At 33.5% G+C, this 25,060-nt stretch overlaps 1 protein-coding gene across 2 annotated transcripts in view; it reads left to right on the plus strand.

The window, feature by feature from the left end:
* Ppt1 (Palmitoyl-protein thioesterase 1) overlaps nucleotides 1–25,060 on the plus strand; it is a 34,938-nt gene that overhangs the window by 5,697 nt on the left and 4,181 nt on the right. The window contains exons 1-2 of one of the 2 annotated variants that reach the window (XM_069036397.1): nucleotides 15,521–15,645; nucleotides 15,791–16,489. In XM_069036397.1, the coding sequence (XP_068892498.1) occupies nucleotides 16,378–16,489 (112 nt within the window). In that variant the 5' untranslated portion in view covers nucleotides 15,521–15,645; nucleotides 15,791–16,377. Of the gene's footprint in view, nucleotides 1–15,520; nucleotides 15,646–15,790; nucleotides 16,490–25,060 lie in introns of those variants that run through there. The other variant, XM_069036396.1, reaches the window with a different exon arrangement.

A 25,060-nucleotide genomic window follows, 5' to 3' on the forward strand; every position in this document is an offset into this window, starting at 1 on the left:
ACGAGGAATGAAAGATAGGAGACATGTTCACCTCAGAGTCGAGGAACACGAAAAAACCGAAACGCACCATGCTTGTGCGGAAGCTTACTTTTTAAGATCCAACAACGCAGATATTGACAATTTACTTTTTCAAAATCAAATGTCCCTACACCGAGCACAAGTAAGGAAGAGAAGAGAAATTTTACAGCGGATAATAGACATTGTCAAATTTATTGGAAAACGAGGACTAAGTTACAGAGGCGATAAGCTAGAAGCAGCATATAGCCTTGAGAACATGTCGGTAGACCATGGAAACTTTTTGGAACTCGTTGTTCTTCTCAGTAAATATGATATAAATTTAAAAGACCATTTGAAAGATTGTATTGAGAAAAGTAAAAAACTTCATGACTCTCAAAATTCTCAAAAAGGCAGTAAAGGCAGAGGAAGAGGATCATTGTTGACGTTTCTGTCCAAATCAACCATTAATAAGATTATTCAAGCAATTGGTCAACTTATCGCAAGAAATATTAGTACGGAAGTACAAGCAGCTGGTATGTTTTCATTACAAGTGGATACAACTCAAGATATTTCGTGTAAAGATCAATGCTCAATTATTGTACGCTACGTGACAGATAATTGTGTAAATGAAAGACTTCTCGCTGTTGTAGAATGTAGTTCTTCAACCGGGAAGGATATGTTTTCCTTGGTCGATTCGGTTTTAAAATCTTCTAATATAGACATAACAAAATGCATCGGTAACTCGACTGATGGGGCTGCAAACATGCAAGGTCAATATAATGGATTTTCTTCATGGCTTTCGAAAGAGTCTCCAGGACAAATCCATGTCTGGTGCTATGCACATGTATTAAATTTAGTACTAGGAGATACTACTAAAGCTGTAATTCAAAGTGCTTCATTATTTAGCTTACTGAATGACGTGGCGATATTTCTTCGCGAATCCTATCAACGTATGGATATCTGGGAACAAACTAAAGAAGACGGAAATACTAAAAGACTCTCAACTATTGGAGAAACACGTTGGTGGTCTAAAGACACAGCTTTGAAGAAAATTTTCGGTTCATTCTCAAACTTTGATTCTGCTTTATATGTAACAGTTATAATAACTTTGGCCACAATACAGCAAAATCTGAAATTCAAGCCAGAAGTCCGTGTGAAAGCAATAGCATACTTGGAATCATTATGCAAATACGAAACAGTGATCACAGCCAAAATATTTTTAAGAATATTTGAACTTACTACACCCCTCTCAAAGTATCTGCAAACCTCGGGTTTAGATATATTAAAAGCCTATCATATGGTATCACAAACCTGTTCAGAACTAAAAAAAATAGCGAGAGATTTTGATGCAATACAGAAAGCCACGGATGATTTTGTTTCTTGGGCCACTGAAGAGTTTAATAAATTTGAACACTTCGATATAGAAGTCCAATCAAAGTTTCCTGAAAAAAGACTTAGAAAAAGAAAATTGATGCCAGGTGAGATGGCACAGGATGAAGTTATCTCTGATGCACTTGCTGCATACAAGATCAATGTTCATAATATTATTTTTGATACAGTTACTCAAAGCATGGATCGCCGTTTTCTCGCAAATGGACAATTGTACGCTGATTTTTCGTGTCTAGATCCAAAACGTTTCCCTGACATACGCAATAATAAACTTCAATCTGGTGAACTAGATGAGTTAAGTAGACACTTGTTAAAATTTGATAAAACAGCTACAGGTGAAAATTTGCGGACAGAATTGAAAAATTTAGCATTGCATTGGGATAAACTTAAAACTACTGAGTTACAACATTATAAAATCTTAATAGAAGGAAATAATACTGAAGGTAATGACGAAATGTCTTTAGAAAACCAAGAAGAAGAAATGTTTGTAGCATGTGAGACACGCCGTACATGCAAAAATTGCGCAGTTTGCTGCTTCAAAATTTTGCATAGATTCAACCTGTTGACCAATGCCTACACTTTAATTGGACTAGCATTCAAATTTCTGCTTACGTTATCATTAAGTCAAGTTGCTTGTGAAAGATCCTTTTCTACCCTAAAAAATATAAAAAATCGCATGAGGAGCACCTTATCTTCCGATTACTTAAATTCTTTCATGTTAATGGCGGTAGAAAAGGATCTGTTGATGAATTTAGATTGCGACGAAATTATTGATAAAGTAGCTGAAAGCAGTGAACTTCTTCAGAAGTCATTGACTAACTAACTTGAATTGTTAAAAATGACAGTAAATATGATACAAAATTTACATTTTTTGTAGTTATTTTGTTGCTTTCTTGTGGAGATTCAGAGGGCCGATTGTCTATAAAATGCCCGGGCCGGTTTCAGGTCCCAGTCCGGGCCTGGCAGTGCATACTCAACATAAAGTCTGTCTCAATTCTAAATTTCCACCAACACTGCATTCTACGTTGGAAATATCGAGCGATCAAATTAATTTGTAATCGAGTCATCCTTGGATTTGAATCCGTATGTCTTTTGCGATTGATATGACGAAATCTAACCTGTGTTTCAAGCTCTGTTTACTTGAGCGCGTAGTTCAAGTAACGACATACGATTTCGGATTCATAGATAACTCGATTACAAATTAATTTGATCGCTCTTTACAACCGGTAACACTGTTTGGTGAAAAATGCGTCAGATTGTATTTGTTAGGTTATCTGTCAATTTCCGTTTTTACAACTCAAAATTTTAGAATAAAGGAAAAGAACGAAAACCTTTTTTAAAATGCAGCAAGTAAGTAGGTTGCAAATCAAATTCTAAAAGCAAAATAAACTTATGAACTAATTTTAATGTTTTCGAATCATGTTTATAAAATAATTATATTGCCAACTTTGGTTATAAGAATCCCCAAATTAAAAATATTTTTAATTTGCCAACATAAATCAACAGGTGGTGGAAATTTAGAATTGAGACAAACTAGAGATATTCAATTAACGTATGGTCAGGTATTTTTAATAATAATAATAATCATTTTATTCAGAAAAATACACAGGTGTTTAACTTCGTCCATAAAGATACTAATTTTTATTAACTACATATTTATAAATGGCGCAGTTGTTGGCCCATTTATTTGACCAAATCGCTTGAACGGAGCTGAATATCTAAATTTCTTACAAACGGTTATTGGAGATGATTTGGATAACATTCCTCTGCGAAACAGGCTGCAAATGTGGTGGATCCAAGATGAAGCCCCACCACATATTCATTGGGACGTTACAGCGTATTTAAATAGGGAATACAACAACCGTTGGATCGGGAGAAACAGTCCTATTGCTTGGCCCCCACGGTCCCCGGATTTGAATCCTTTGGATTATTACTTGTGGGGTCATGTACACTTCTGTTCACGGAAAAAGCATACAAGTCTTGACAGATATTTTTGCGATTTTTTGGTTGTGTAAATTTCCATTGGTTAATTTTAAAGTAGTCTAACTTTTGAACGAAGATGTTTAGGAAAGAATAAACAACAAATTATGATACATTTTTATTGTGGGTGTTGCCATTTAAGAAATTTTTATTTATTTATGAAACAACCTGTATACCACCAAAATTTCAAGTTGGTACGATCATCCCTTCTGGGTGTTCTGCTTTTTTTGACGATCACTCTATATCGTTGCTACGATACAACTGAATATTCATTTGTCATAATTATTTTGACATGTCATCATTCGCGAGTCTACATACTTTAGAAGAAAGAAATGGTAAATGCATTTCGATTGTGAAATTTTGGAATTTCAATAACCATCATTAGGTACACTGGTGAACTGGTGTGCAGAAAAATCGCGTATCTACACCTATTTTTCACTGTGTTAAGTCGGTCTGGATTGGTTTTGACTTTTTATTTGTCAGTGCCAATGTCAAACAACAGTTTCATTTTCATATATAATATACCAAGGAACAGATATATTGCCGGAAATTTTTTCGAGCAATTACACGAGGGCGCCAGCCCGAGGGTAATTTTGAGCGACAAACACAAGTGTTGTACTGCAAGAAAACATTTTTGGCGATAAGCGATATATATCTGTCCCGAGGCATATTCGGAAGAGAATCGCCCGAAATTTTTTTTCCCTAGGTCAATTATATCGGAAATTTTCCCTAGGGAAATTAAATTATGATTGGTTGCTATTCAAACAATTCGGAGTTGTGATTTGTCAATATAAATCATGTGACATTTGAAGGCGATTCTCATAACAAATAAAAAACAGTGACAGTACATATTTGTAAACCAAATACAGGGTGTCTCAGCTAAGATTTTCGCGCCTAATATCTCGGTTATTTGCCAACGGATTTTTATAAAATTTTAAATGCAGATATTTTATCTGAACCGTGAAGGTTCAATTAGTAATAATAAAATTACCTCAAGTTAAAAAATGTAATTTTAACACATGTTTCCTTTATCGAAAATTATGCGCGATTATTATTAGATTGTTAAACATTAAAAATAGGGGTCTACATAAACAATTAAGTAGGTACTTAAATCACTTGTCTAATTCAACGAAAAGATTAGATTTTGTCGTTAAAAATTTAATGTAAAATTTGAAGGTATTCGAGCAGTTACCTTTTGAAACAATTGATGATTAATTCCCAAGCAGCCCTTTAAAGTCTGTCAAAATTGGGCGCGCTTTATTAGAAACGTCAAATTGCGAAAATTTATTGAAAATACTCTAAAAATAGACTACAGCGGCAGAAATTTCAATATTGTTGAAAAAGGAAAAAAAAATTGCCTATGGAGAGTGTAGTAAGAACTTCAATGACACAGTTCGTTTTCTCGTGGAACACTATCCAAATGTAGGCTTTACAAAATGTAAGGTTAAGAGAGTCGTCAATTGATTTGAAGACACAGGAAGCGTACGTGAACTAAATTACCTTGCTAAAATATCCCGATCGTGTTTTAGTCCTTTATGGAAGAATTAAAGCATCAAGTATAATAAATTACGTCCAAATGTTGTCTTTAACTTTGTAAGTGTTTGTAAGGTTAGCAAGATATACGTCAAATATGTCACCTGCGCTTCTGCGAAAAGGGATGACCAAAATTCTGCAAAATTGCGCGTTTGTTTCATACGCGTCTACGTTTTTGCATTTGCAGCCACGTTTAACACAGTTTTTTGCTTTTTTCTTACAAACTAGACGTCTTTCAAGGACGAGTTTTTCCCTACAGCATTTTTTATTGACGATCAATTTTTTATGTAAATCTTAATTGATTCAACGTTTTAAAAAGGCATGGAAAAATTACGTTTTTAATACTTGGGTGATTGCATTAATGGAATTTTATTCTTCACCGTCTAAAATATCTACATTTTAAATTTCACAAAAACCCGCTGAAAAATAACTGAGTTATTAGGCTCGAAAGTCTTAGCTGAGACACCCTGTATAATGTCAAAACCCACATTTACAAAGCACAAAATACTTGAAAACTTGATTGCTTGATTTTTGAAGTGTACGCGATTTTTCTGCACAGCCAGTGTACAGTCATGTTCAGATAAATAAAACAATTTTATTTTTCGAGGGTAATGTGGGCTGAACATTGAACAATATTTCCATGGATTTTTTGCTGCTAGAAAAAATAGCAGATTTCATTTATTTGTCCAAGTTGACATATTTTGCAAAACAATTGTACCGCAAAATGCCTAATGAATAATGATAATAAAATAACAACCATCGAATTGTTAATTTTAGCCAAATAGTTATTTTTGTATTAAATGTGCAAAATGATTGTTTTATGTTGGCGCATGAGAATGAGTTTTTTGTCGAGACTTCAAACTCATTCGAATGCGCCAACAAAACAATCATCTTGCGCACAAAATACAAACACTATTTTTTCTACAACCGCTTTTTAAACCTTTGCTAATAAAATTCATACTTACTACAAAACGATCAAACATTCAAGTTGCCTTCTTGCGCTGATCACTTGGTTACGAATTTTTGTAAAATTTTCCTTGGATGTTTTAATATTTTTTTAACATAAAGAGCTTATATTAATAACATAATTACATAAACATTTTTGTTTTATAATACAAAAATTTCCGATAATATTGCGGAATCTGGAAAAGTGCCCCGAATGCTTGCAGCGTTTCCACGTTGAATGGCAAGGGAAATCCTCTCGAAAAGGAATTTCTTTGATTTTGAATCGCCTGATTCCGCGATAAGTCGGTTTCCGATGACATTAATGAAATCGATGGCTTCTTTGCACCAAGGGCCTAAGGTTTCAAATGCTAAACCTTTAAACAAGTAGTTTGACGAAATGATTGAACTATATTTGCTATGTTTGCGTTTGCAAGCCATTTCAGCGGCAAAACCTGAGACTTCAGATGATTTCAATACGTAACTGTCTGCAAGTGTATCTACAACAGTAACGTCCCAAACCAAAGGTTGACCTTTAATCCACGGTACTAAAGTCATCCCATCTGGGCGTTTTCCGTCATCCCGAGACAGTCCGTTTGGTTCTAAAATTGAATTCACATGAATTGAAGTTAAAGACCGATTGATAATGGAATTAATTTCAGTGTGTCTTGAAAATCTACCACTGCTTTTGAAACAACTTAGACCGTGGGTGCCAATTTCGTCAACTTTCGCATTGCACTTGCAAATATGAGGTGTACAAAGATTACAACCCAATCTTAAACCAATACAAACTTGGAAGGAAGTGTTATCTAAAAGAGTACCAATATTAGGAGAAGGTATTGCATGTAACCAAGATCCTGATTCTCTGCATTGCAAAGCTTTAAAACGAGCCAAGTCTCTAGGTGAATTAAAGATTAAGTCATTGGCAATTATTCCTTTGATATTAATATTATCCCAATTCTTCTGAAATTGTGGAATTGTTGGTATTTCGTTCTCATTTGCTACACCCCAGACTGCTAAAGCTTCATCATAATGGTGAATATTAAGCTCATTATCCTTTGAGTTTAGTAATAAAGAAACAAGCTTTTTAACCCTATTAATTGAAGATAGGAAAGCAGGGAGGCAAATATCGGAAATGCGACGAATTCCCAGACCACCAAATCTAATCGGTAAAGTGGACTGACGCCATTGTAAATCAGTTAAACGTAAATTAAGTATTCTCTCTAAACAATACTTTAAAGAAGAATCAATTGAATTAACATAATTAGAAAATTTCCAAAATGGAGTTGTTCTTAATAAAAAATTAAATTTTGGTATGAAAAGACAGTTTTTGATTAAAGTATAAGCCACGTGTCTGTTAAGGAGTTCAGCTTTGTTTAAAAGATTTTCAACTGTAATTATAGTTTTTTCGACGGTGTTTTTAAAACCTTGGTCAAAGATTGGAGAGCCTAAAAGAGATAAACTTTCTCGGTTACAGATTTTAATGCCTGGTGCTAAATTTTGAAATTCCTTTATGACTTTTAAATCTGTGTCTCCAGAACAGCAAAAGATCTCGCATTTGTTAAAGTTTAATTCAAGGCCAATTTCCTGAGATAAATTTATAACTTTCTTAAAGTCGGATAAAACTACTTCTGGGTAATCAGCTAAGGTTCCATCATCTAAATACCATATATTCATTTGAGAATCCAAAGATAAAATAATTGGTTGAATGGCAAGACTAAAAATCATGGGACCGCAGGGATCTCCTTGCTGAGCTCCAACAGAAGAAGAAATTAAATGATTACCGAAAAATAAAGTTGAAGGATTTCTATAGCATTGATAAAGATAAGGGTACAGAAGTGGGGTATGACATTGGACTTCTTTCAGAATACAATCCCGTTCGACTGAGTTAAAGGCATTTTTGAAATCTAATTTAAGAAGAACTTTGCCACGGTTTTGATCGTTATTAACAAAGGTTCGTGTGGTATGAATTGCAGCTTCGCATCCTAGTTTAGTTGCAACTCCAAGTTGGTGTGGAGATAAATACGAATTTACAATATTTCGACTTTGAAAACAGGCTAGCTTTGAGGTTAATCTTCGCAAACAGTTTCCGATAGCGATCGGTCTAATTCCTCCATCTTTTTTGTTAAGGGCACATAAAGACGCACCATACAATAAATGGCAGATTTCTGAAGGAAGTTGCCCAGATAATAAAAAATTGCACAGTTTGGTTAAAGCTCTTAGTGCCTTCTGACCTGCTTCACCCGCTGACAAAGATATGATATCTTTCAAGTATTGTGGTCTCATGCCATCTAAACCTGGTGAAGAACCGGCAGGAAATGAATTGATAGCTTCTCGAACGTTTTGCTCATTGACTATTAAACTAATGTCTCCTGGTTTGAAAGGGTCTGGGAAAAAAAAGTTCGCGAGATGGTGAAGGATGTTTTTTTTTTAGTTTTTCAGCAACATCTTCGTTGAATGAAGCTAATGAGTCATTCGAGGACAATAATTTAACAGCTCCTCTGATATCAAAATCGGCTAATTTTGCTTCTACTTTCTTAGCTAATGATAAATTTGTACGTTTCTTAGAACCAGTTCGTATTTGAGGTACTTCAAAATTAGAAAGATTTTCTTTTATATGCTTATTCAACGACTTATCAGATTTCTCTGCTACATTGAAAGCTCTATACGAAAAAAGCAAAAGATTCTCAAAGGATGATAATGATTTGGTCGAAAGACAATTATTAATAATGGAACTTAATTTATCTGCAGCTAAATGTCTGCAAGCTTTTGGAATTCTTCTAATAGTTGGTAACTGAAGTTTCAAATTAATTAGCAATTTTGTTATTGAATCGGTTGAAGAAGTAGAAAAAGTTGATAGATTATTATCGACATGATACTTATCTACGTGAATTTTCAATCTGTTGTTATCCTTTTAACTGTTTTTACGATGAAAATAGTATATTATGCAACGAGATTTATAAACGGCACTTTAGACATGAGCGGAGCGAGTGTTTAATAAAAGAATGTCGAAAGAAGTTTATAAACGAGTTGCATACTATACTTTTTCTACGACCAAATGAACAATGCAACTATAACATATAACTTCTTTATTCCCCGTTAATTTAAATATAAAATTCGAACCTGATAAACGTCAAGTGACAAGTAACTTCATTTTGAATGTCACATGCCTTACATGATTTTTGCTATTAAAAAGACCAGAGCGTGATTAAAAAGCCCGTTGCTAACTTCACCCTTTGATTAAAACGCACGAAGTCACATCTTGTCAAGGTGTATTTAAAAGATCATTTAGCGTCATGGAAACATAATGCGATAAATGGCGTTTTAAACATAAGAGTAGAACAAAATATTAAAACATCCAAGGAAACTTTTTGATCTATCAAAAAATGACATACTTTGCGACTTGATAACGAATCATAAATGTCGGGGTTTTTTTTTGAGGGTTGTAGAATAGTATGTTATACGCCAAGGTAGAGAAGACATTTTTTTAAGCCGAGGTAGGAATAAAGAAGCGAGGCTTAAAATTGTCTTCTCTAGCGTGGTGTATATATAATTTTTTTCACTACTAGATCCGTTAAAACCCTTTCTAATAATAATTATTAATTAAATTTGTTTGTCCGATGCGACGATCCGAGTTCTCATTTTTCAACGGTTGCTATAAAAATTGAAAATCGTCTGTCTACGTTAACCAATAAAATCAAAGAAAATCTTTCGTTGCTAGGTGACGGCTGTTCATTATTGACCTTGGTTAATAATGAAAATTATTATTAACCTTGGGAGAGAAATTCTACTTCTGGGGTCGGTTCGAGAGTCAATAATGACGCCTTCTGAGACTAGTAGTGAAAAAAAATATTTTTTTTAAATAAAGTGTTAATTAATTAACTGCTTGAAGTCACATTTAAAAGCCAAAAAAGAAGTTGTCCCAGATTTGTATGAACAAGTGAAATTGAGAGTTACGTTACAACAGTTGTCCCAGATTTATTTGAATATCTACAGACAGACAGGATTATTCACGTAAGATGATGAGCCTGACCAAGTAAAAATGGAACCCAAAATACATTTTAGAAAGCATACATTGTGGTGTTTTGTTGTTGAATATCAGCAAATTTTTTGTTTCGGATTGTGTCATTTTCACTTTCTACAAGAACTATGGAAAAACCATCATTTCATTCTGGACTGTTGGGTGCCTAACGCCACTTATTTTTCACTGATTTACGAGTACCATACATTTTCTTTCAACATGAAGGGACATTAGATGGGGATGTGCAGCAGCGCTATTTCGTTCGACCGTTCTGTGGTTCGACCAGGTCAATTTATTAAAAAATAAGAGTGGTTGCTATAATCTGTTTCAAAATCAAAAATCCAGCATCATTGCATTCTACCTCGAAAATACAACCGACAACGTCGCCAACTTTTGTTTTTAATTAGTGTGTTTGTAAGTGTCGGAAAAAGTGGGGTTATGAAAGAAAACTGTTGACAGTCGTTTTGGTCGTAGTTCATCGTGTTTTTTTTATTCTCATTTTATTATTTCACTCAAAAGGTATGATATGGTAGCTAAAACCTTTTTGTACATAATAATTATTTTGTGTTACGGTTGGTTTCAAAAAAAAACGGGAACTGTCAAAAAAAGTTCTGTCAGATTTTATTAAATATTTATAGTTTGAAACGGCCTTTTAGAATTTAGGTTAAAAAACTGGACTTATGTGTCAGAAATACTACACATATTGACATAAATTGACAAATTAAATTTCCAATTCACATTAGGTCAAATTTCATTTCCCGTTTTTTTTGAAGCCAACTGTACGTAATAAACTCAACAGTTCGATGTCAAATTTTGGCGGGACGTTGAGCCAACCCAAAAAAATGAAATTTATTCTAGGGATTTCTTTGTTTCTGCCAACATAATTCAACAGGTGGTGGATTTTTGATTTTGAAACATTTTTGGCTAAATTACACACCTAAACTCCATCCATTTTCAATATACATACATTACTGTTAGGGAATTTTCTTTTTTTGTATTGCAATGAAAGTGTTTTATTTTTTCTAATATTGAACATTCAAAGCGGGCGTTTTGAATTTGTCAAAAAATTTGACACTGTCAGATTATAATTATTGAAAAAAATACGATTAAGTCGCGATATCGTGGAGGCCACAGGCAGTGTTATAAAGAGAAAATGCCTCACTTTAGAGATAAAACAAAGTGTTCACCGGTGTTTTAAAAACATTTGGAAAGTAAATGGTCCAAATTTGGGGAGGATGCTAGTTTACCGAATGGTTGGGGAAATATTTGCCGTAAGTTGATAATTCCACTTTTAATTTAAATTGATCTATTTAAAATGTTAGCTTCAATCTCCTACAGATATCTGAAGGAAAAATACGGAGTAATTTCTGGATCGGGGGCACAGGCACAGAATGGAAACGATGCACGATGGGATAGTGAAGAAATATTAGCGCCGTTGTGCGCTTTTTTTAATTACAAGACCGCCGGCCTTCAGGCTTGACTTGAGAGGATTTGCTCCTGAGCACTATTCATTTTGAATGTATCATGCTTCCACTTTGTGTCCGGTCCTGCTCTGAAATCTTTTCGTTAAAATCTGTTTATGTTTATTAAGGTACACCTACTTGCTGGTTTCAATGCCGGTATTTAATATTAACCTGTAGATACCATATTTTAAGAAAAATATTCAAAACTAGTTTACTTTGCTTGATTGCGGGACTCGATTAGAGATTTGTCAAAAATGACAATAATCGTACATTATAACCTCTTCAAAATACACATAACCTGAATTATTATCTGTGACATTGCATTTACAGTAGAAAAAAGTTGTATCCTATTACACCACAAAAGTTACTAAAATCACTAGATTTAGTAGTGTATATTGAAAATGGATGGAGTTTATAATACGTTGATTACTAAATTAAACCACATTATAAACGGTATGAAATGGTCAGCGTTATTAGTATTTTTGGTGGCGTACAAAATAAATTCAGAAATAAGCCTTATGTGAGTAGCCCTATATACTTACAGCAGAAATGAACAATTTAGAGTTTTGCTGATAGCGTTTATAAAATTTCAATTATGTACTATGGCGGCCAAAAAATTTCGGCCGTCATTTTTCCGTCATTTCAAAAAAATCGGTGTAGTCCATTCCTTGGTGTCATTATGATTGATGTTTTTACTTGTCACTTTTGAAAGTCAAGCAAAATGCCATCGGTATCAAATTTTAATAAAATCAAAATAGTAACTCTTGCACAAAGAGGAATGTCCCAAGCTCAGATTTCGATGGACCTTCGTATACCTAAAAGTACAATTTCGTCCATTCTTCAGAAATGGAGACAAAATGGAATGGAACTATTGAAAGACGCCAAGGCTCAGGGAGGCCTAGCACATTTACTGCAGAAGAAGATAATATGCTTCTCAATAGATTACGCAATAGCCCTTTTATGACGGCTGTTGAAGGGGTAAATACAAGCAAATACAACGGAAAGGAGCGGTCGATTTTCGGCAAACATATGGACATGGATTTTAGTAGATAGGCCTGGGCTAATGTTGTCTCTAGAAGATCGGCTCACCAGTGATGTTTATGTTAGGATTCTTGAAGACGTGATGATGCCTTTAGTTTCAAGAATTTTTCCGAATTTTAACTTCATATTTCAACAAGACAATTGTTCAATGCATTCAGCACATAGGGTAGCAGAATGGTAGCATAAACGTTCTTGATTGGCCAAGTCGCAGTCCAGATTTTTGGTTCGTAATTTGCAACAACGACAAGTAATTCGGAATAGGGCAGAACTTTTAACTGCGATTACTAATGCATGGCAATCATTACATAGGAATTATCACAGAGATTTATGCCTCTCCATCTCGCGTCGTGTAAGACGAGTTATTGACGCCAATGGAGCAATGACCAAGTATTGATTTTAAACTTCATGTATTTTATCTTTTGATTTAGCTAAGTACTTAAACAAAAATAAATGTTTCATTTCCTTGTCTTTGCCTTAATGTTTTTCGTTTGATTTTTTAAAAACTACGGCATACTCGTGTAATTTCCACGGTTCTCTGTTTGGTACTTTAATCCAAAAATAGCCGCAAGTCTGCCTCTAGTCTCTAGTGCCACTAGCGACTAGCGGTCGTGTGGTAATTGTGTAAGAGTGGAACTTGTCCTTTGTATTCACAAAATTTGAACTGATGGACTGAATGACAGATTGTCAAAATGACAATAACGATAACAAAGCGAGGTTATTGGTGCTTAAGGGTAGTTTACACTTCATGTCAGGGCCTTGAAAGTGACGGACGAAATTTTTTGGCCGCAATAGTACTATTCCGGACACGGAATCTTGGCCAACATTTTTTAGACATTTCTAAAAAGATGATGTAAACCAGCCATTAATGTCATTAAGTCATACCGTGCGTTACACTAGTGTTTCCTAGGTTATTTTGATTTTCTACAAATTTTATTGGAGGAAGATAACGTTTATTTTTATAATGTAAGGGAAAATCCAATTGCGCAAACACTGTATTAAGTATTGTAGGTTGTAGGCATAGACGTCTATGGTTGTAGGGAATGATTGTGTGTATAGTGGAACCAGAAATATAGTGATTTTATGAGGGACGGAGTACATTAACTTGAGAGGGTCAGCTATGGCAGGGCAATAAACTTCTGGCACTCGTCGCGCGAATGGGCTCTACCTACCTTTGTCTCCGATGGTCCATTTTCAGACGGCTCAAAAACATCTGTCATAGAAGATTTATAACTCTCTTCAAGTTGGTAATAAAATTGACCCCAAAATTGTAAAAGAAATTATCGGCCAGAGTCCATAAAATCACTATATTTCTGGTTCCACTATACTACTGCGGCCAAAAATTTCGTCCGTCACTTTCAAGGCCCTGACATAAAGTGTAAACTATCCTTAAGCACCAATAACCTCGCTTTTTTATCGTTATTGTCATTTTGACAATCCGTCATTCGGTCCATCAGTTCAAATTTTGTGAATACAAAGGACAAGTTCCACTCTTACACAATCACCACACGACCGCTAGTGGCACTAGAGGCAGACTTGCGACTATTTTTGGATTAAAGTACCAAACAGAGAACCGTGGCAATCATACGAGTATGCCGTAGTTTAAAAAAAAATCAATGTTGTGCATTTTGATGTTATAAGAATGTTACAATTCTTCTCGATCAAATCAGTCAAGAAATTCTAGAAAATGTACGTTTTATAACATCAATTCCAGTTGCTGAATTTTCCGCCATCAAGCTTGTGTCAAATGGAATCGCCACCCAATGATTATAACATTTGGCCAAATATTTGGAACGGCCTGATGTATTGCCTTTTCGAAATCTACATATAAGTATTTCGGTAGGCGCAAATGATAACTGAACCCAAACTCGTTACGAACTGTAAACAGTGCTCATAACTCTGAGCAGTTTTGTCCGTCAAAAGAGCGAACACAAGAGGCACATAATGTCCATTTTTATATCCGGGAACAGTAAATCATTGTTTAAAAAAAATTGTACAGTGTGAAAACGTACCGTCCACGTAAATTTTTGACGATGTTGACAAAAATTTTAAATTTGTGTGACAAGAAAAAATTATAATATGTTTTCCTTTGTCATTCACATCACCTGAAGAAAATCCTGATTTCGATTAGTTTTAATTTTAATTCCGCAACTGTACATCTGGATAATGAACTGAGAAGTGCAGTGCTACCTGAAAATTTCTAAATGATAAACCGACACCTTATTAAGATTATAAGCGCTGCAGTTTACAGCAGGTTATTAAGACACAAACTAACCGTGCGCTGCAATTTAGTACTATGCCAGCGAATAAATTTCGGACACCAAATTTGCTGTCATTTGGAAAAATAAAATGTAGTCTAGGCTTTATTGTTATAATTTCTGACATATTAAAACAATTTTATTTTTTAGTAACCCGATATTGTTACTTTTCATCATAGATAGAGATTGTGAAAAACAACTCATATCTCCCTTGGGATTTGTCAAATTTTTTCACCCTGCACATTGTTGGCAACAAACTCATGAGAAGGAAACTATAGCAACCACATATTCACGAAATCTTCCCTGCTAAATATTTTTAATAAAATTTTAACTTTTAAGGGCCGGTTGCACCAACGCCAGTTAAAGTTAACTGTAGGTTAAAATGCTTCATTACTTTAGTTACCTATTGCTGTAACAATATTTTGGTATATTTTAATCTGTAGTTAAATTTCACTCACGTTGGTGCAACCGCCAACCGGCCCTAAGTAGAGAGACTAAAAAATAAAATATTGTATGCACCACGGGAGATATTCATGTTTTTCCCCTCGGTTGACTTATAATTCCTCGGGCCAAAGGCCCTCGGATTATAACCACGTCAACTTTAGGGAAAAATCATGTTCATATCTCCCTTAATGCATAAATATCTATTCTCAATACTTCAAAGTAACGTCAGATTAACTGAATCTGAACTTGTGAATTGTGTCAAAGTGACAACTGTGGAAAATAGGGTTATTAATATGTAACAGTTTGACTACGTGTTCATGTTTGGAGAAGATGTACACGTCAATGAATTCAACATTTTTCTGTCTATCAAGTATATCATATTCTTATGAGAATGATAAATAGCAAAGAACCTGCCTCATTGTGAAACAGGCTTCGGCGTATATCGTTCTGCGCAAGTAACGCCACATCCCTTTTTTTTATCACTCCATCTGTTCAGCGACCACACATCACACTTTAAGTATGTAATTTAAAATGAAAAGTATCCATCTCTGACTACAATCGATATCTTTTAAACTAAAAAGTAGGTAGCGGAAAAATGAATTAGGTACATAGGCATAGGCCACTTCTCTCTTATAGCCATATCCCATGGACTAATCCTGTGTTGAAAAATTCCAAAAAAGTTACTAAATTTAAGATAACTTTTTAAAACATGTAAATTGTTACAGAAAGAATGACGACTCTGGAGAATCTGAAGATGGTACCCAGATAACACCGGAAAATGAACATGAACGACGACATTTAATCCATTTATTTACGACGAATTCAAATCAACAGAGCGGAAGACCAGTCTGTTACATGCACGTCTGCGAAATAATAAGTCCCCAAGAAGAAGAAATGTTGAGATGTGCCTGTGCTAAGGGTGCTACAAATACAACTTATCTTAAATATAACAATCAGGAAAATTTTCCACCCACTAGCAGAATTTCAAGAGCGACATTCACAAATGCCTGGATGGAATCTTTCTCCTTAGTAATATAAAACAAATGATAAATAAAATCAAATGTCCTTTTACCCGGAATTAAGATAAAAATCTGTCCATAACCACTTCTATTATGTTTATGGACTTACGGTGCTTCTAGACGGCAATCACGATGTTGTCTGCATCGAATGCGAAGTCCGCGCAGGCGTCAGATAAATTATTAATAGGAGTACTTTTATATACCAGGATAAGTACTGTTATGCAGATAGTTTAAATCACAGGTTTAAATCTTTTATTAATTTATTTATAAGCATACTGTCGTGATCTTCCAAAATGAATGGAACAATTTTTAAGTACTTGACATTTACATTTTTGTTTAACATTTTAAGTGCATACGCTGTTAAAGATGGCAATTTTACACCTATCGTTTTGTGGCACGGAATGGGTAAGATTCTTTTAAGGTTATGTTGATTGTTGATTGTTGCTGCCTCCAGTGGCGTACCAGCACGTACTTACAAATACATATTAAAAATTAAAATATTATGTTAATTGCTTGAAAGATTAGGTATATTTTAAAGATATGTGTTAAAAATTATATATACGAGATATTTTTAATTTTAACTTTTGTGTGCTTACAAATAAAACCTATAGGCATCAGATATATTTTTGTAAGTTTTACACAGAAATTTGTGTTTATGCCTCATACATAGGATACACATTATTACAAACAGTGTTACATATAACTTTTTACATAATAAAACTATTTTATCTAAAGTGTTACGGGTTACCTATTACGCTTGATCGAGACTCAAATAAATTAATTGTGTTATGTTTTAAAATATTTATTGTCTTTCTAAAAAATGGAAATTTTATATTTCCTAAAAAAAAAACATTTGCAGTATGTATCTACGCATTTAACATAGTTTTTTACATGCCATTATATTTGAGTGCTTTTCAAGTAATTTTACATTGCAAGAAAATAAAAATTATGGTTAAATATGTTGTCTATTTATTTCATATTTTTATATATATATTTATGCCGTATTTATACTCGTAAATCATTTTCATGTTTGTCAGTTTGTCACAGTTCTAATAATTCTTAATACCAAAGTACATTTGTGAAACTGTTAAGTAATTCGGACCATAGGTACTTACTTTTTTTTAAGTATGTGAACAAATGTAAATAACAATATCAAAAAGTAAAATTTATTATTATCAATATTAAAAGCTAAATAAATGTTTCTAATGTTAGTAGAGAGCAATATTTTGCTTGAACTTTCACTTTATTTATTTCTGTAAAGAAAGCGATGTCTTTTAAGGAAGAATGTAATTTACATCTTCTTAATTTTATTATTTAATATTAAAATTCGATGATTCCACAACCAAATTGATTTTTATGTGAAAAAACTATTATTTTCTATTCCTTCTACTTTTTAATTTAACTGTTAACATACGTCGTATACAAATTGCAACACATTCACCAACCGGAAGTCAGTTTTGTGGTAGTCAAGAGTTCCAATTAATTATAATCTACCTGATTATACAATCAGGAATACACATTAGTGTTTTCATCAACCTATTTGTTTAATTAAATTTTAAATATTATGTTTATAACTAATTATTTTAGTGACTATTCAATTCACCTGTTATTTTTCAAATATTAACCAATAAAAGAGCAGACATGTACTTTCGTAGCCTAGCAACAGAAAATTCCAGCGAATATTCCACTCGTGAAAATATAACTGACTATTCCACTAGTGGTCGAGGTGAATATTTTAAACAAACCTTGATTATTATTTTTATTCAAAGAAATTATTACTTTCTTACAAAGTTAACTGAACAATGAAATCATGTGTAACGCAGATTTGCCAACTAGCTTTGAAAATTTTTATTTTAATCATTGATTTGGTTCATTGAATAGTCTGTTGAATACAACTCGTAGTCAAAGATAGTAGAATATTTTTCCGATGGTATCACTTATGGTCATTACGCTTTTGAACACCATTCGTGCTACGCACTCATGGTGTTCATAAAGCGAATGACCATTCGTGATACCACCACAAAAATATTCGACAATCTTTGACTACTCGTGGTATTATAATTGAATATTTTGGTGGCACGGTAATGATTTTACGAATATTTCTTCATTTTCGACATTTTTTTTAACAACCGAAATGACTCAGCAATACTTTGGTTATACGAGTAGTGAATTTAATAGATGAGGAATTATAGTTTTGTTAGTGAAGTCATTAAAATATAATTAAATATATCTCCGTACATAATTGTTGAGTGCTATCATTTCATTGTAGGAACTCTATCTCTAGGATAGAGATCAGATTATACCGAATATTTGACCATTGTACCTCATGAACATATACATTTGAAGAGCAAATAGTCAGACTAAACATGAACTATATTATCTCTCAGTAATACTTACACATTGCAATTACGATAAGTTACACAGAATAATGAAGAGTACGTTGCTGATATTTATTACTATGACTATTTCTCGACTGTAATTACACAAGAGGTTTCATTTAGTCGGAAAAATATTTTTTGCAACGAAAACGTATTGCTTAGCAATTAGACGAGAAAAATTGGTACGATAAAAGCACGACGGCCGTAGGCCGGAGTTGATTTTATCGTGCCAATTTTTCGAGTCTAATTGTCAAGCAATTAGTTTGAGTTGCAAATAAATATTTTTCCTGACTAAATGAAACCTCGAGTGTAATTCGGCGAGACAATTTAATGAATGAACAATGCAAATTTAATTTTTTTATTTGGTATTAAAGGTGTTAGATGCCTAGCAACTAAAGGTATAAGTTACCTGAGTGTTTTTGCCGGATAAAAGTTAGGGCAAACTTTTATCCGCTGTCAAAGTGACAAAATCACAGCGCCTTATGAGATTTTTTATACATGAATTAAATTGTCGAAGAAAATTTCACGCTATTTTGATACATAATAATAGGAATTTCACAACAAAAATATTAAAAAAAAACTTTTGGATGAATTACGATAAAAAAATCGAAACTGTAAAAGTAATTGTACATACTCGTACTTTCATACTTGCAATAATAACTACATATAACAACACTAATTGTAACTTAAATCAATAAATGCATTTTGATAATTAAAAGCCCGAATGTTTTCAAAATGTGAAAAATATAACTCTATGCACATGTGCAAATATCTGGGTATTTTCACTAGTAGTAGTGCATGTCAAATTATCGACAATTTGACATGCACGAGAGGATATTTTGGCAGACTATTTCCTGAGAAAAATTTACATGATAAGTAAGTACAAATAAACGTAATTCCTTTTAAAATATAAAATTAATAGACTACGTCCACTGATAGAATGCATTTTTTTAAATATCCTTAGATAACAAAATCCCCAAACCATAACATTAAAATATTAAAAAAGTATCATAGATTGTGTTGGTAATATCTTGAAGCATTCGCGCCACTGATTCTCGTTGGTTGTTATAAAACCCACGCGAAAAATAAATTATATGACGTTTCAAATTTGAAACTGTCAGTGCTGTCAAGTGATTTAAGCATTTAGATTTGCGATTTTTCATCTTTAGAGCTTTGTTTTGCGTTCCTCTGGTTTTAAAGTTATTAGTTTTGATCGTGTTACTGTTTTGATCTCCTCCGTTGCGATTTTTGTTGATTTTTTTGAATTTGTGAAGTGAGTGCGTGCCTCAAGAATCTAGCATAATGAACACTTTAAGTGACATTACAAATATCGAAAATGATACAGAGGTAATTTTTGTTCATGCATTAAATATTAAATAATCTCTTGTTTGTTTTAGCCATTTCCGAAAAAAGTTGGATATTTTCATTTCTGTAGCCAGCTTTTTTCGGAAATTCGAAAATGTATTGTGCGTTGCATTTTTAAATCCATCGGGCACATTATCACTCTTGAAATACCCTGTATTAATAAAACCTAATATATTACCCCTGCTATACTGAAGTTTTCTTTCGTCTTTCCTAAGTGCAAACATACAGAATAATAATAAAACATCACGTGTAAACCTGTTCTTTCATTTTTTTAAATTTCGCGCCGGATCTATTTCTTATAGCGTAGAGTGAACACTTTTAGTAACATTTATGTCAAGCAATCTATCAGTGGACAGAGTTTACCAAATAATTTTTTAATTAGGACTACGCGAAAATTTGGCACTAGTGCAAATATCGCTGTAATTCGATCGCTATTGGTTAAAATTCAAATATTCCAGCTTTTTGATTGGCTTAAATTTTTCGAAGGAAATAGTCATGGTGCATGAATACTCGCTGTTATTCGGCCGTTGCTAGGTGATTTCTTTAATATGCATCAATACGATTGGTTCAAATTTTCTGAGTGAAATAATCCTCGATATATCCCTCGTGCATGCCATCCTTGAATATTGCACTTCGTGCCCTCGTAAAAAATAATATTCGCGTATTTGGTATACACTCGGGATATAACTGAATATTTTTTGGGAAGTTGTAGGTAAATAAGTTAAGTTCCGGAACCTACGTCGTCAATCAGATATTTTTTCTTTAATTTTACTCTGTTAATAATTGCAAAAAAATATGTTGTGATTTTTGTTTTAATCCTTATTATAATACAGGGTGTTTTCGAAGTTGAGGTGTTCCTTGTAACAGGAGGTACTATACATTATTCTTAAGAATTTCAGCCTAAATCGTCTTAGTAAAATGTTTGTATTAACGGAGATAATTGTTTGCATATTTTTATAGTTTTCTAAAATTTTGAGTCCGGTCCTGTCTATTTCTCCGCTGTACTAGATTAATAAACTGACGTGGCCCAGGATGGAATCTTTCCGAAAATCGCTCTGCGTACTCTCTGGATGCCGTAGCTATATTCTGATAGCATTGCCCATACTTTAGCAACATATCTGTGAGCTCGTTATTTTCGTAATGATAACCCATTCCGACTAATTAGATGACAATTCTGACAGTATTTTTAATTAACGTCCATACTCATTTGATTTTTTTTTGTCAATTTTAGTTGCTAACAAATCAGCGCAAAATTAAACAGGACCGTACTGTATATGTACTTCTATTATATACCTACATTGGGAACATAAAGTTTGGACCAAAAGTCATAATAGCCTTATGTGATGTTTTTAAGAAAATTGCTCGGACAGGTCGATTTTATTTCGAAAAATACCATCGTTATCTTATGACGTGCAATTTGTTTAAATGACGTCATTGTTTTTTTTATTTTTTTATTTAGATGGTATATTTTAGAAGGTACAGTTGCGGCCGTTGAAATCTCAGACAGGAAAGATTTAAATACTCTGTATAAATTCCGAAATTTGATCAGCGTAAACAGGATTTTCATCAAGGAATATAAAGTCAGTGTCAGTATTTGACATATTAGGTCAGAATCGCACGTAACTTTTGAAATGCCACAATTATCTGATTTGCAAAAATGTGTTTGACTGAGGGACGGTGTGAATATAAGAGCCATTGCGAGAGAAATTAATGTGGATAATGTTTGAGTGACATTTTGAGAAACGTCACTTTCAATACCATTTACAAAGCTAAAAGTTTGGCGTTGTCAAAGTGTCTGAGTTTTCAACGGCCGCAACTGTACTTATAGTTGTACAGGGTGTCTCAGCTAAGACTTTCGAGCCTAATAACTCAATTATTTTTCAGCGGATTTTTGTGAAATTTAAAATGCAGATATTTTAGACGGTGAAGAATAAAATCCCATTAATGCAATCACCCAAGTCTTAAAAACGTAATTTTTACATGCCTTTTTAAAATGTTGAATCAATTAAGATTTACATAAAAAATTGATCGTCAATAAAAAATACTGTAGGGAAAAACTCGTCCTTGAAAGACGTCTGGTTTGCAAGAAAAAAGCAAAAAACTGTGTTAAACGTGGCTGCAAATGCAATAACGTAGACGCGTATGAAACAAACGCGCAATTTTGCAGAATTTTGGTCATCCCTTTTCGCAGAAGCGCAGGTGACATATTTGACGTATATCTTGCTAACCTTACAAACACTTACAAAGTTAAAGACAACATTTGGACGTAATTTATTATACTTGATGCTTTAATTCTTCCATAAAGGACTAAAACACGATCGGGATATTTTAGCAAGGTAATTTAGTTCACGTACTATTCCGGACACGGAATCTTGGCCAACATTTTTTAGACATTTCTAAAAAAAATGATGTAAACCAATCCTTAGTGTCATTTAAGTGACAATTATTAAAAGTCACTTTGAAGTTTTTCTTGTGACATCAAAAAAGCAGGAAAATGGCATTATCGAGTCAAAAGTTGGGTTATATTCAATAAAGGCCAGTTCACACATATTTGTCAGTGAAATGTCAGTTGTGGCCAAGATTCCGTGTCCGGAATAGTACGCTTCCTGTGTCTTCAAATCAATTGACGACTCTCTTAACCTTACATTTTGTAAAGCCTACATTTGGATAGTGTTCCACGAGAAAACGAACTGTGTCATTCAAGTTCTTACTACACTCTCCATAGGCAATTTTTTTTTCCTTTTTCAACAATATTGAAATTTCTGTCGCTGTAGTCTATTTTTAGAGTATTTTCAATAAATTTTCATAATTTGACGTGTTTAATAAAGCGCGCCCAATTTTGACAGACTTTAAAGGGTTGCTTGGCAATTAATCATCAATTGTTTCAAAAGGTAACTGCTCAAATATCTTCAAATTTTACATTAAATTTTTAACGACAAAATCTAATCTTTTCGTTGAATCAGACAAGTGATTTAAGTACTTAATTGTTTGTGTAGACCCCTATTTTTTAATGTTTAACAATCTAATAATAATCGCGCATAATTTTCGATAAAGGAAACATGTGTTAAAATTACATTTTTTAACTTGAGGTAATTTTATTTATCCAACATTCAATAGTAATATCGTGTTTTACTAGTTAGTTTTAATTGAGTAAACTGGGCTATAACTAGTCTGTTGTTATAACCCACGTTGCCATTTGCACCGTGGGTTATAACATACATAACCCACGTTGCCATTAGCACCGTGGGTTATTAACGTCCATAACCCATCGGGAGCAGAATTTCATCAATAATGTCATTATCTAAAAATTTTGGAATATTGGATAAAACGTTGTATGGCATACGTGGGTTATTAAGTACTACCCACTCGAGGTAATAACCTACTCGGGCAAGCCCTCGTAGGTTACAAATACCTCTCGTGGGTAATATCTTAAATAACCCACTTATACCATAAATAACTATATTACTAATTTAACCTTCAATTTCATAAAAATCCGTTGGCAAATAACCGAGATATTAGGCTCGAAAATCTTAGCTGAGACACCCTGTATATGTATGTACGGGGTCATTATAAATGTTTGTAACAACTAGTGGGCGTAGCGGCGCACCTAAAGCATAGCGCACAGCCACCTACGATGGTACAATCATTTATAATGACCCCGTAGTTACAATGAGTTAAGAACTACATTTTTTAAACATTTTAATATTGTAACACAAAAAGAATTTCGTGAAGAGTCGTTATCATCCCATTTCTACTGAAAGGTTTTTTAGACGTGCATTTACGCTCGACAGTCTATTGAGAAAATTTGCACAAGGTTTTGTATTGTGCTTTAAGAATCAATAAGGAATAATGGTACTAATTTATATACCAGGTGTTCGCGTGAAAAATTCGGATGGGTTTATCTCTGGTGTTTTAATATTACAAATTTGAAATTTTAAGATGTCAGTCACCGCATAGGAGGAGGTAAACTTTAACTTAGTGTAGTTATCACACTTATTAGTCAGCCTCCTTCAGCCACCTCCACGTCAAAATTTTGGTAAATTAAATTCCCCCAGTGTAGTGGTGACGTTCTAAAGATTCAAATTTTTCATGTAATAAAAAAACACAGTAGATGTTAACACTTTAGCTTTTTTGTATTTTTTTGTGTTTCTAACGTGTACGTATCCTGATAATAATTAAACTTATCATTAAAACAGGCCTCCATTTCATTCCGACTTAATAATCAGAATCACATTGGCTGATTTTGTGAATGCAAGGAAACATTTTTTTCCAGAAAAGAAAAAATCATTTCATTTCTGCGCTTTCTAATGATTTAAATTGATGGTAAAGATTAACTGATGTACTGGTAAATCCAATTTTGTACGACAGTTTTAGGGGACGAGGCTACAAAGGCGCCGAGTCTTTAATTTGAGAAGTCCTCTAAAACTATACAGTACAGAATATTTGTGAACATCATAGTGAGTTTTGAGACGGTTGTTAGGCCAACACTAGGTGCATAAATAAACAAGTCAACAAAAGAGCAACAAAAGATAAAAATATTGTTCTAGATTTACTTCCAGATAAATCACGAGAACAAGACGAGAAAGAGTTTATGTACAATCGCGGCCATCCAAAAGTGAACGATAGCTTGCGAAAATTTCCGTATTTTTCGTTAGATTAAATCAGGTTGTATTCATTGGCGTTCGTGCAGCAGGCGTTACTATTTTAATAATAAAAAGTTGTAATAATAAAAATGAGACTGAGAAGTAATTAATACATTATTAAAGTGAAAGTTAACTTTAGTAAAGAAACCTTTCCAACACCTATTCGCATTGGCCTCTCAAGCCTGTTTTCTTGCCAACCCCTCTTTATATTGAAGATGCAAGTCTTTCTGCAATGTAATTCTCTCGCCACAGCAGCCAACGACCAATTTTCTTTTAGCTTTGCTGGCTTAGCTGGCTGGGGTGGCATTTAAAAAAAATAGTTTCAATAATTTTTTTATCGCTAGTGTCAAACTTTGACATTTTAGGACGCCTATGATTTAAAGTAAAAATTAAACTATAAAAAAAAAAACGTTCACTTTTGGATGGCCGCGATAGTACTTAGGTACCTTATTTTTATATTATTAATATTATAGCATCATAGCAATTTTTTGCGTACTAGGCCCCTAAAGATCCATTTTGCGTCGTGTTTTGAGTTCGCAAAATAGTAACGAATGCAAAAAATATGTTTTTTTGTTCGACACTGTCAGAAT

The sequence above is a fragment of the Tenebrio molitor genome, chromosome 1 (genome assembly GCF_963966145.1).
Source record: "Tenebrio molitor chromosome 1, icTenMoli1.1, whole genome shotgun sequence".
In the NCBI taxonomy this organism is placed as follows: Eukaryota; Metazoa; Arthropoda; class Insecta; order Coleoptera; family Tenebrionidae; genus Tenebrio; species Tenebrio molitor.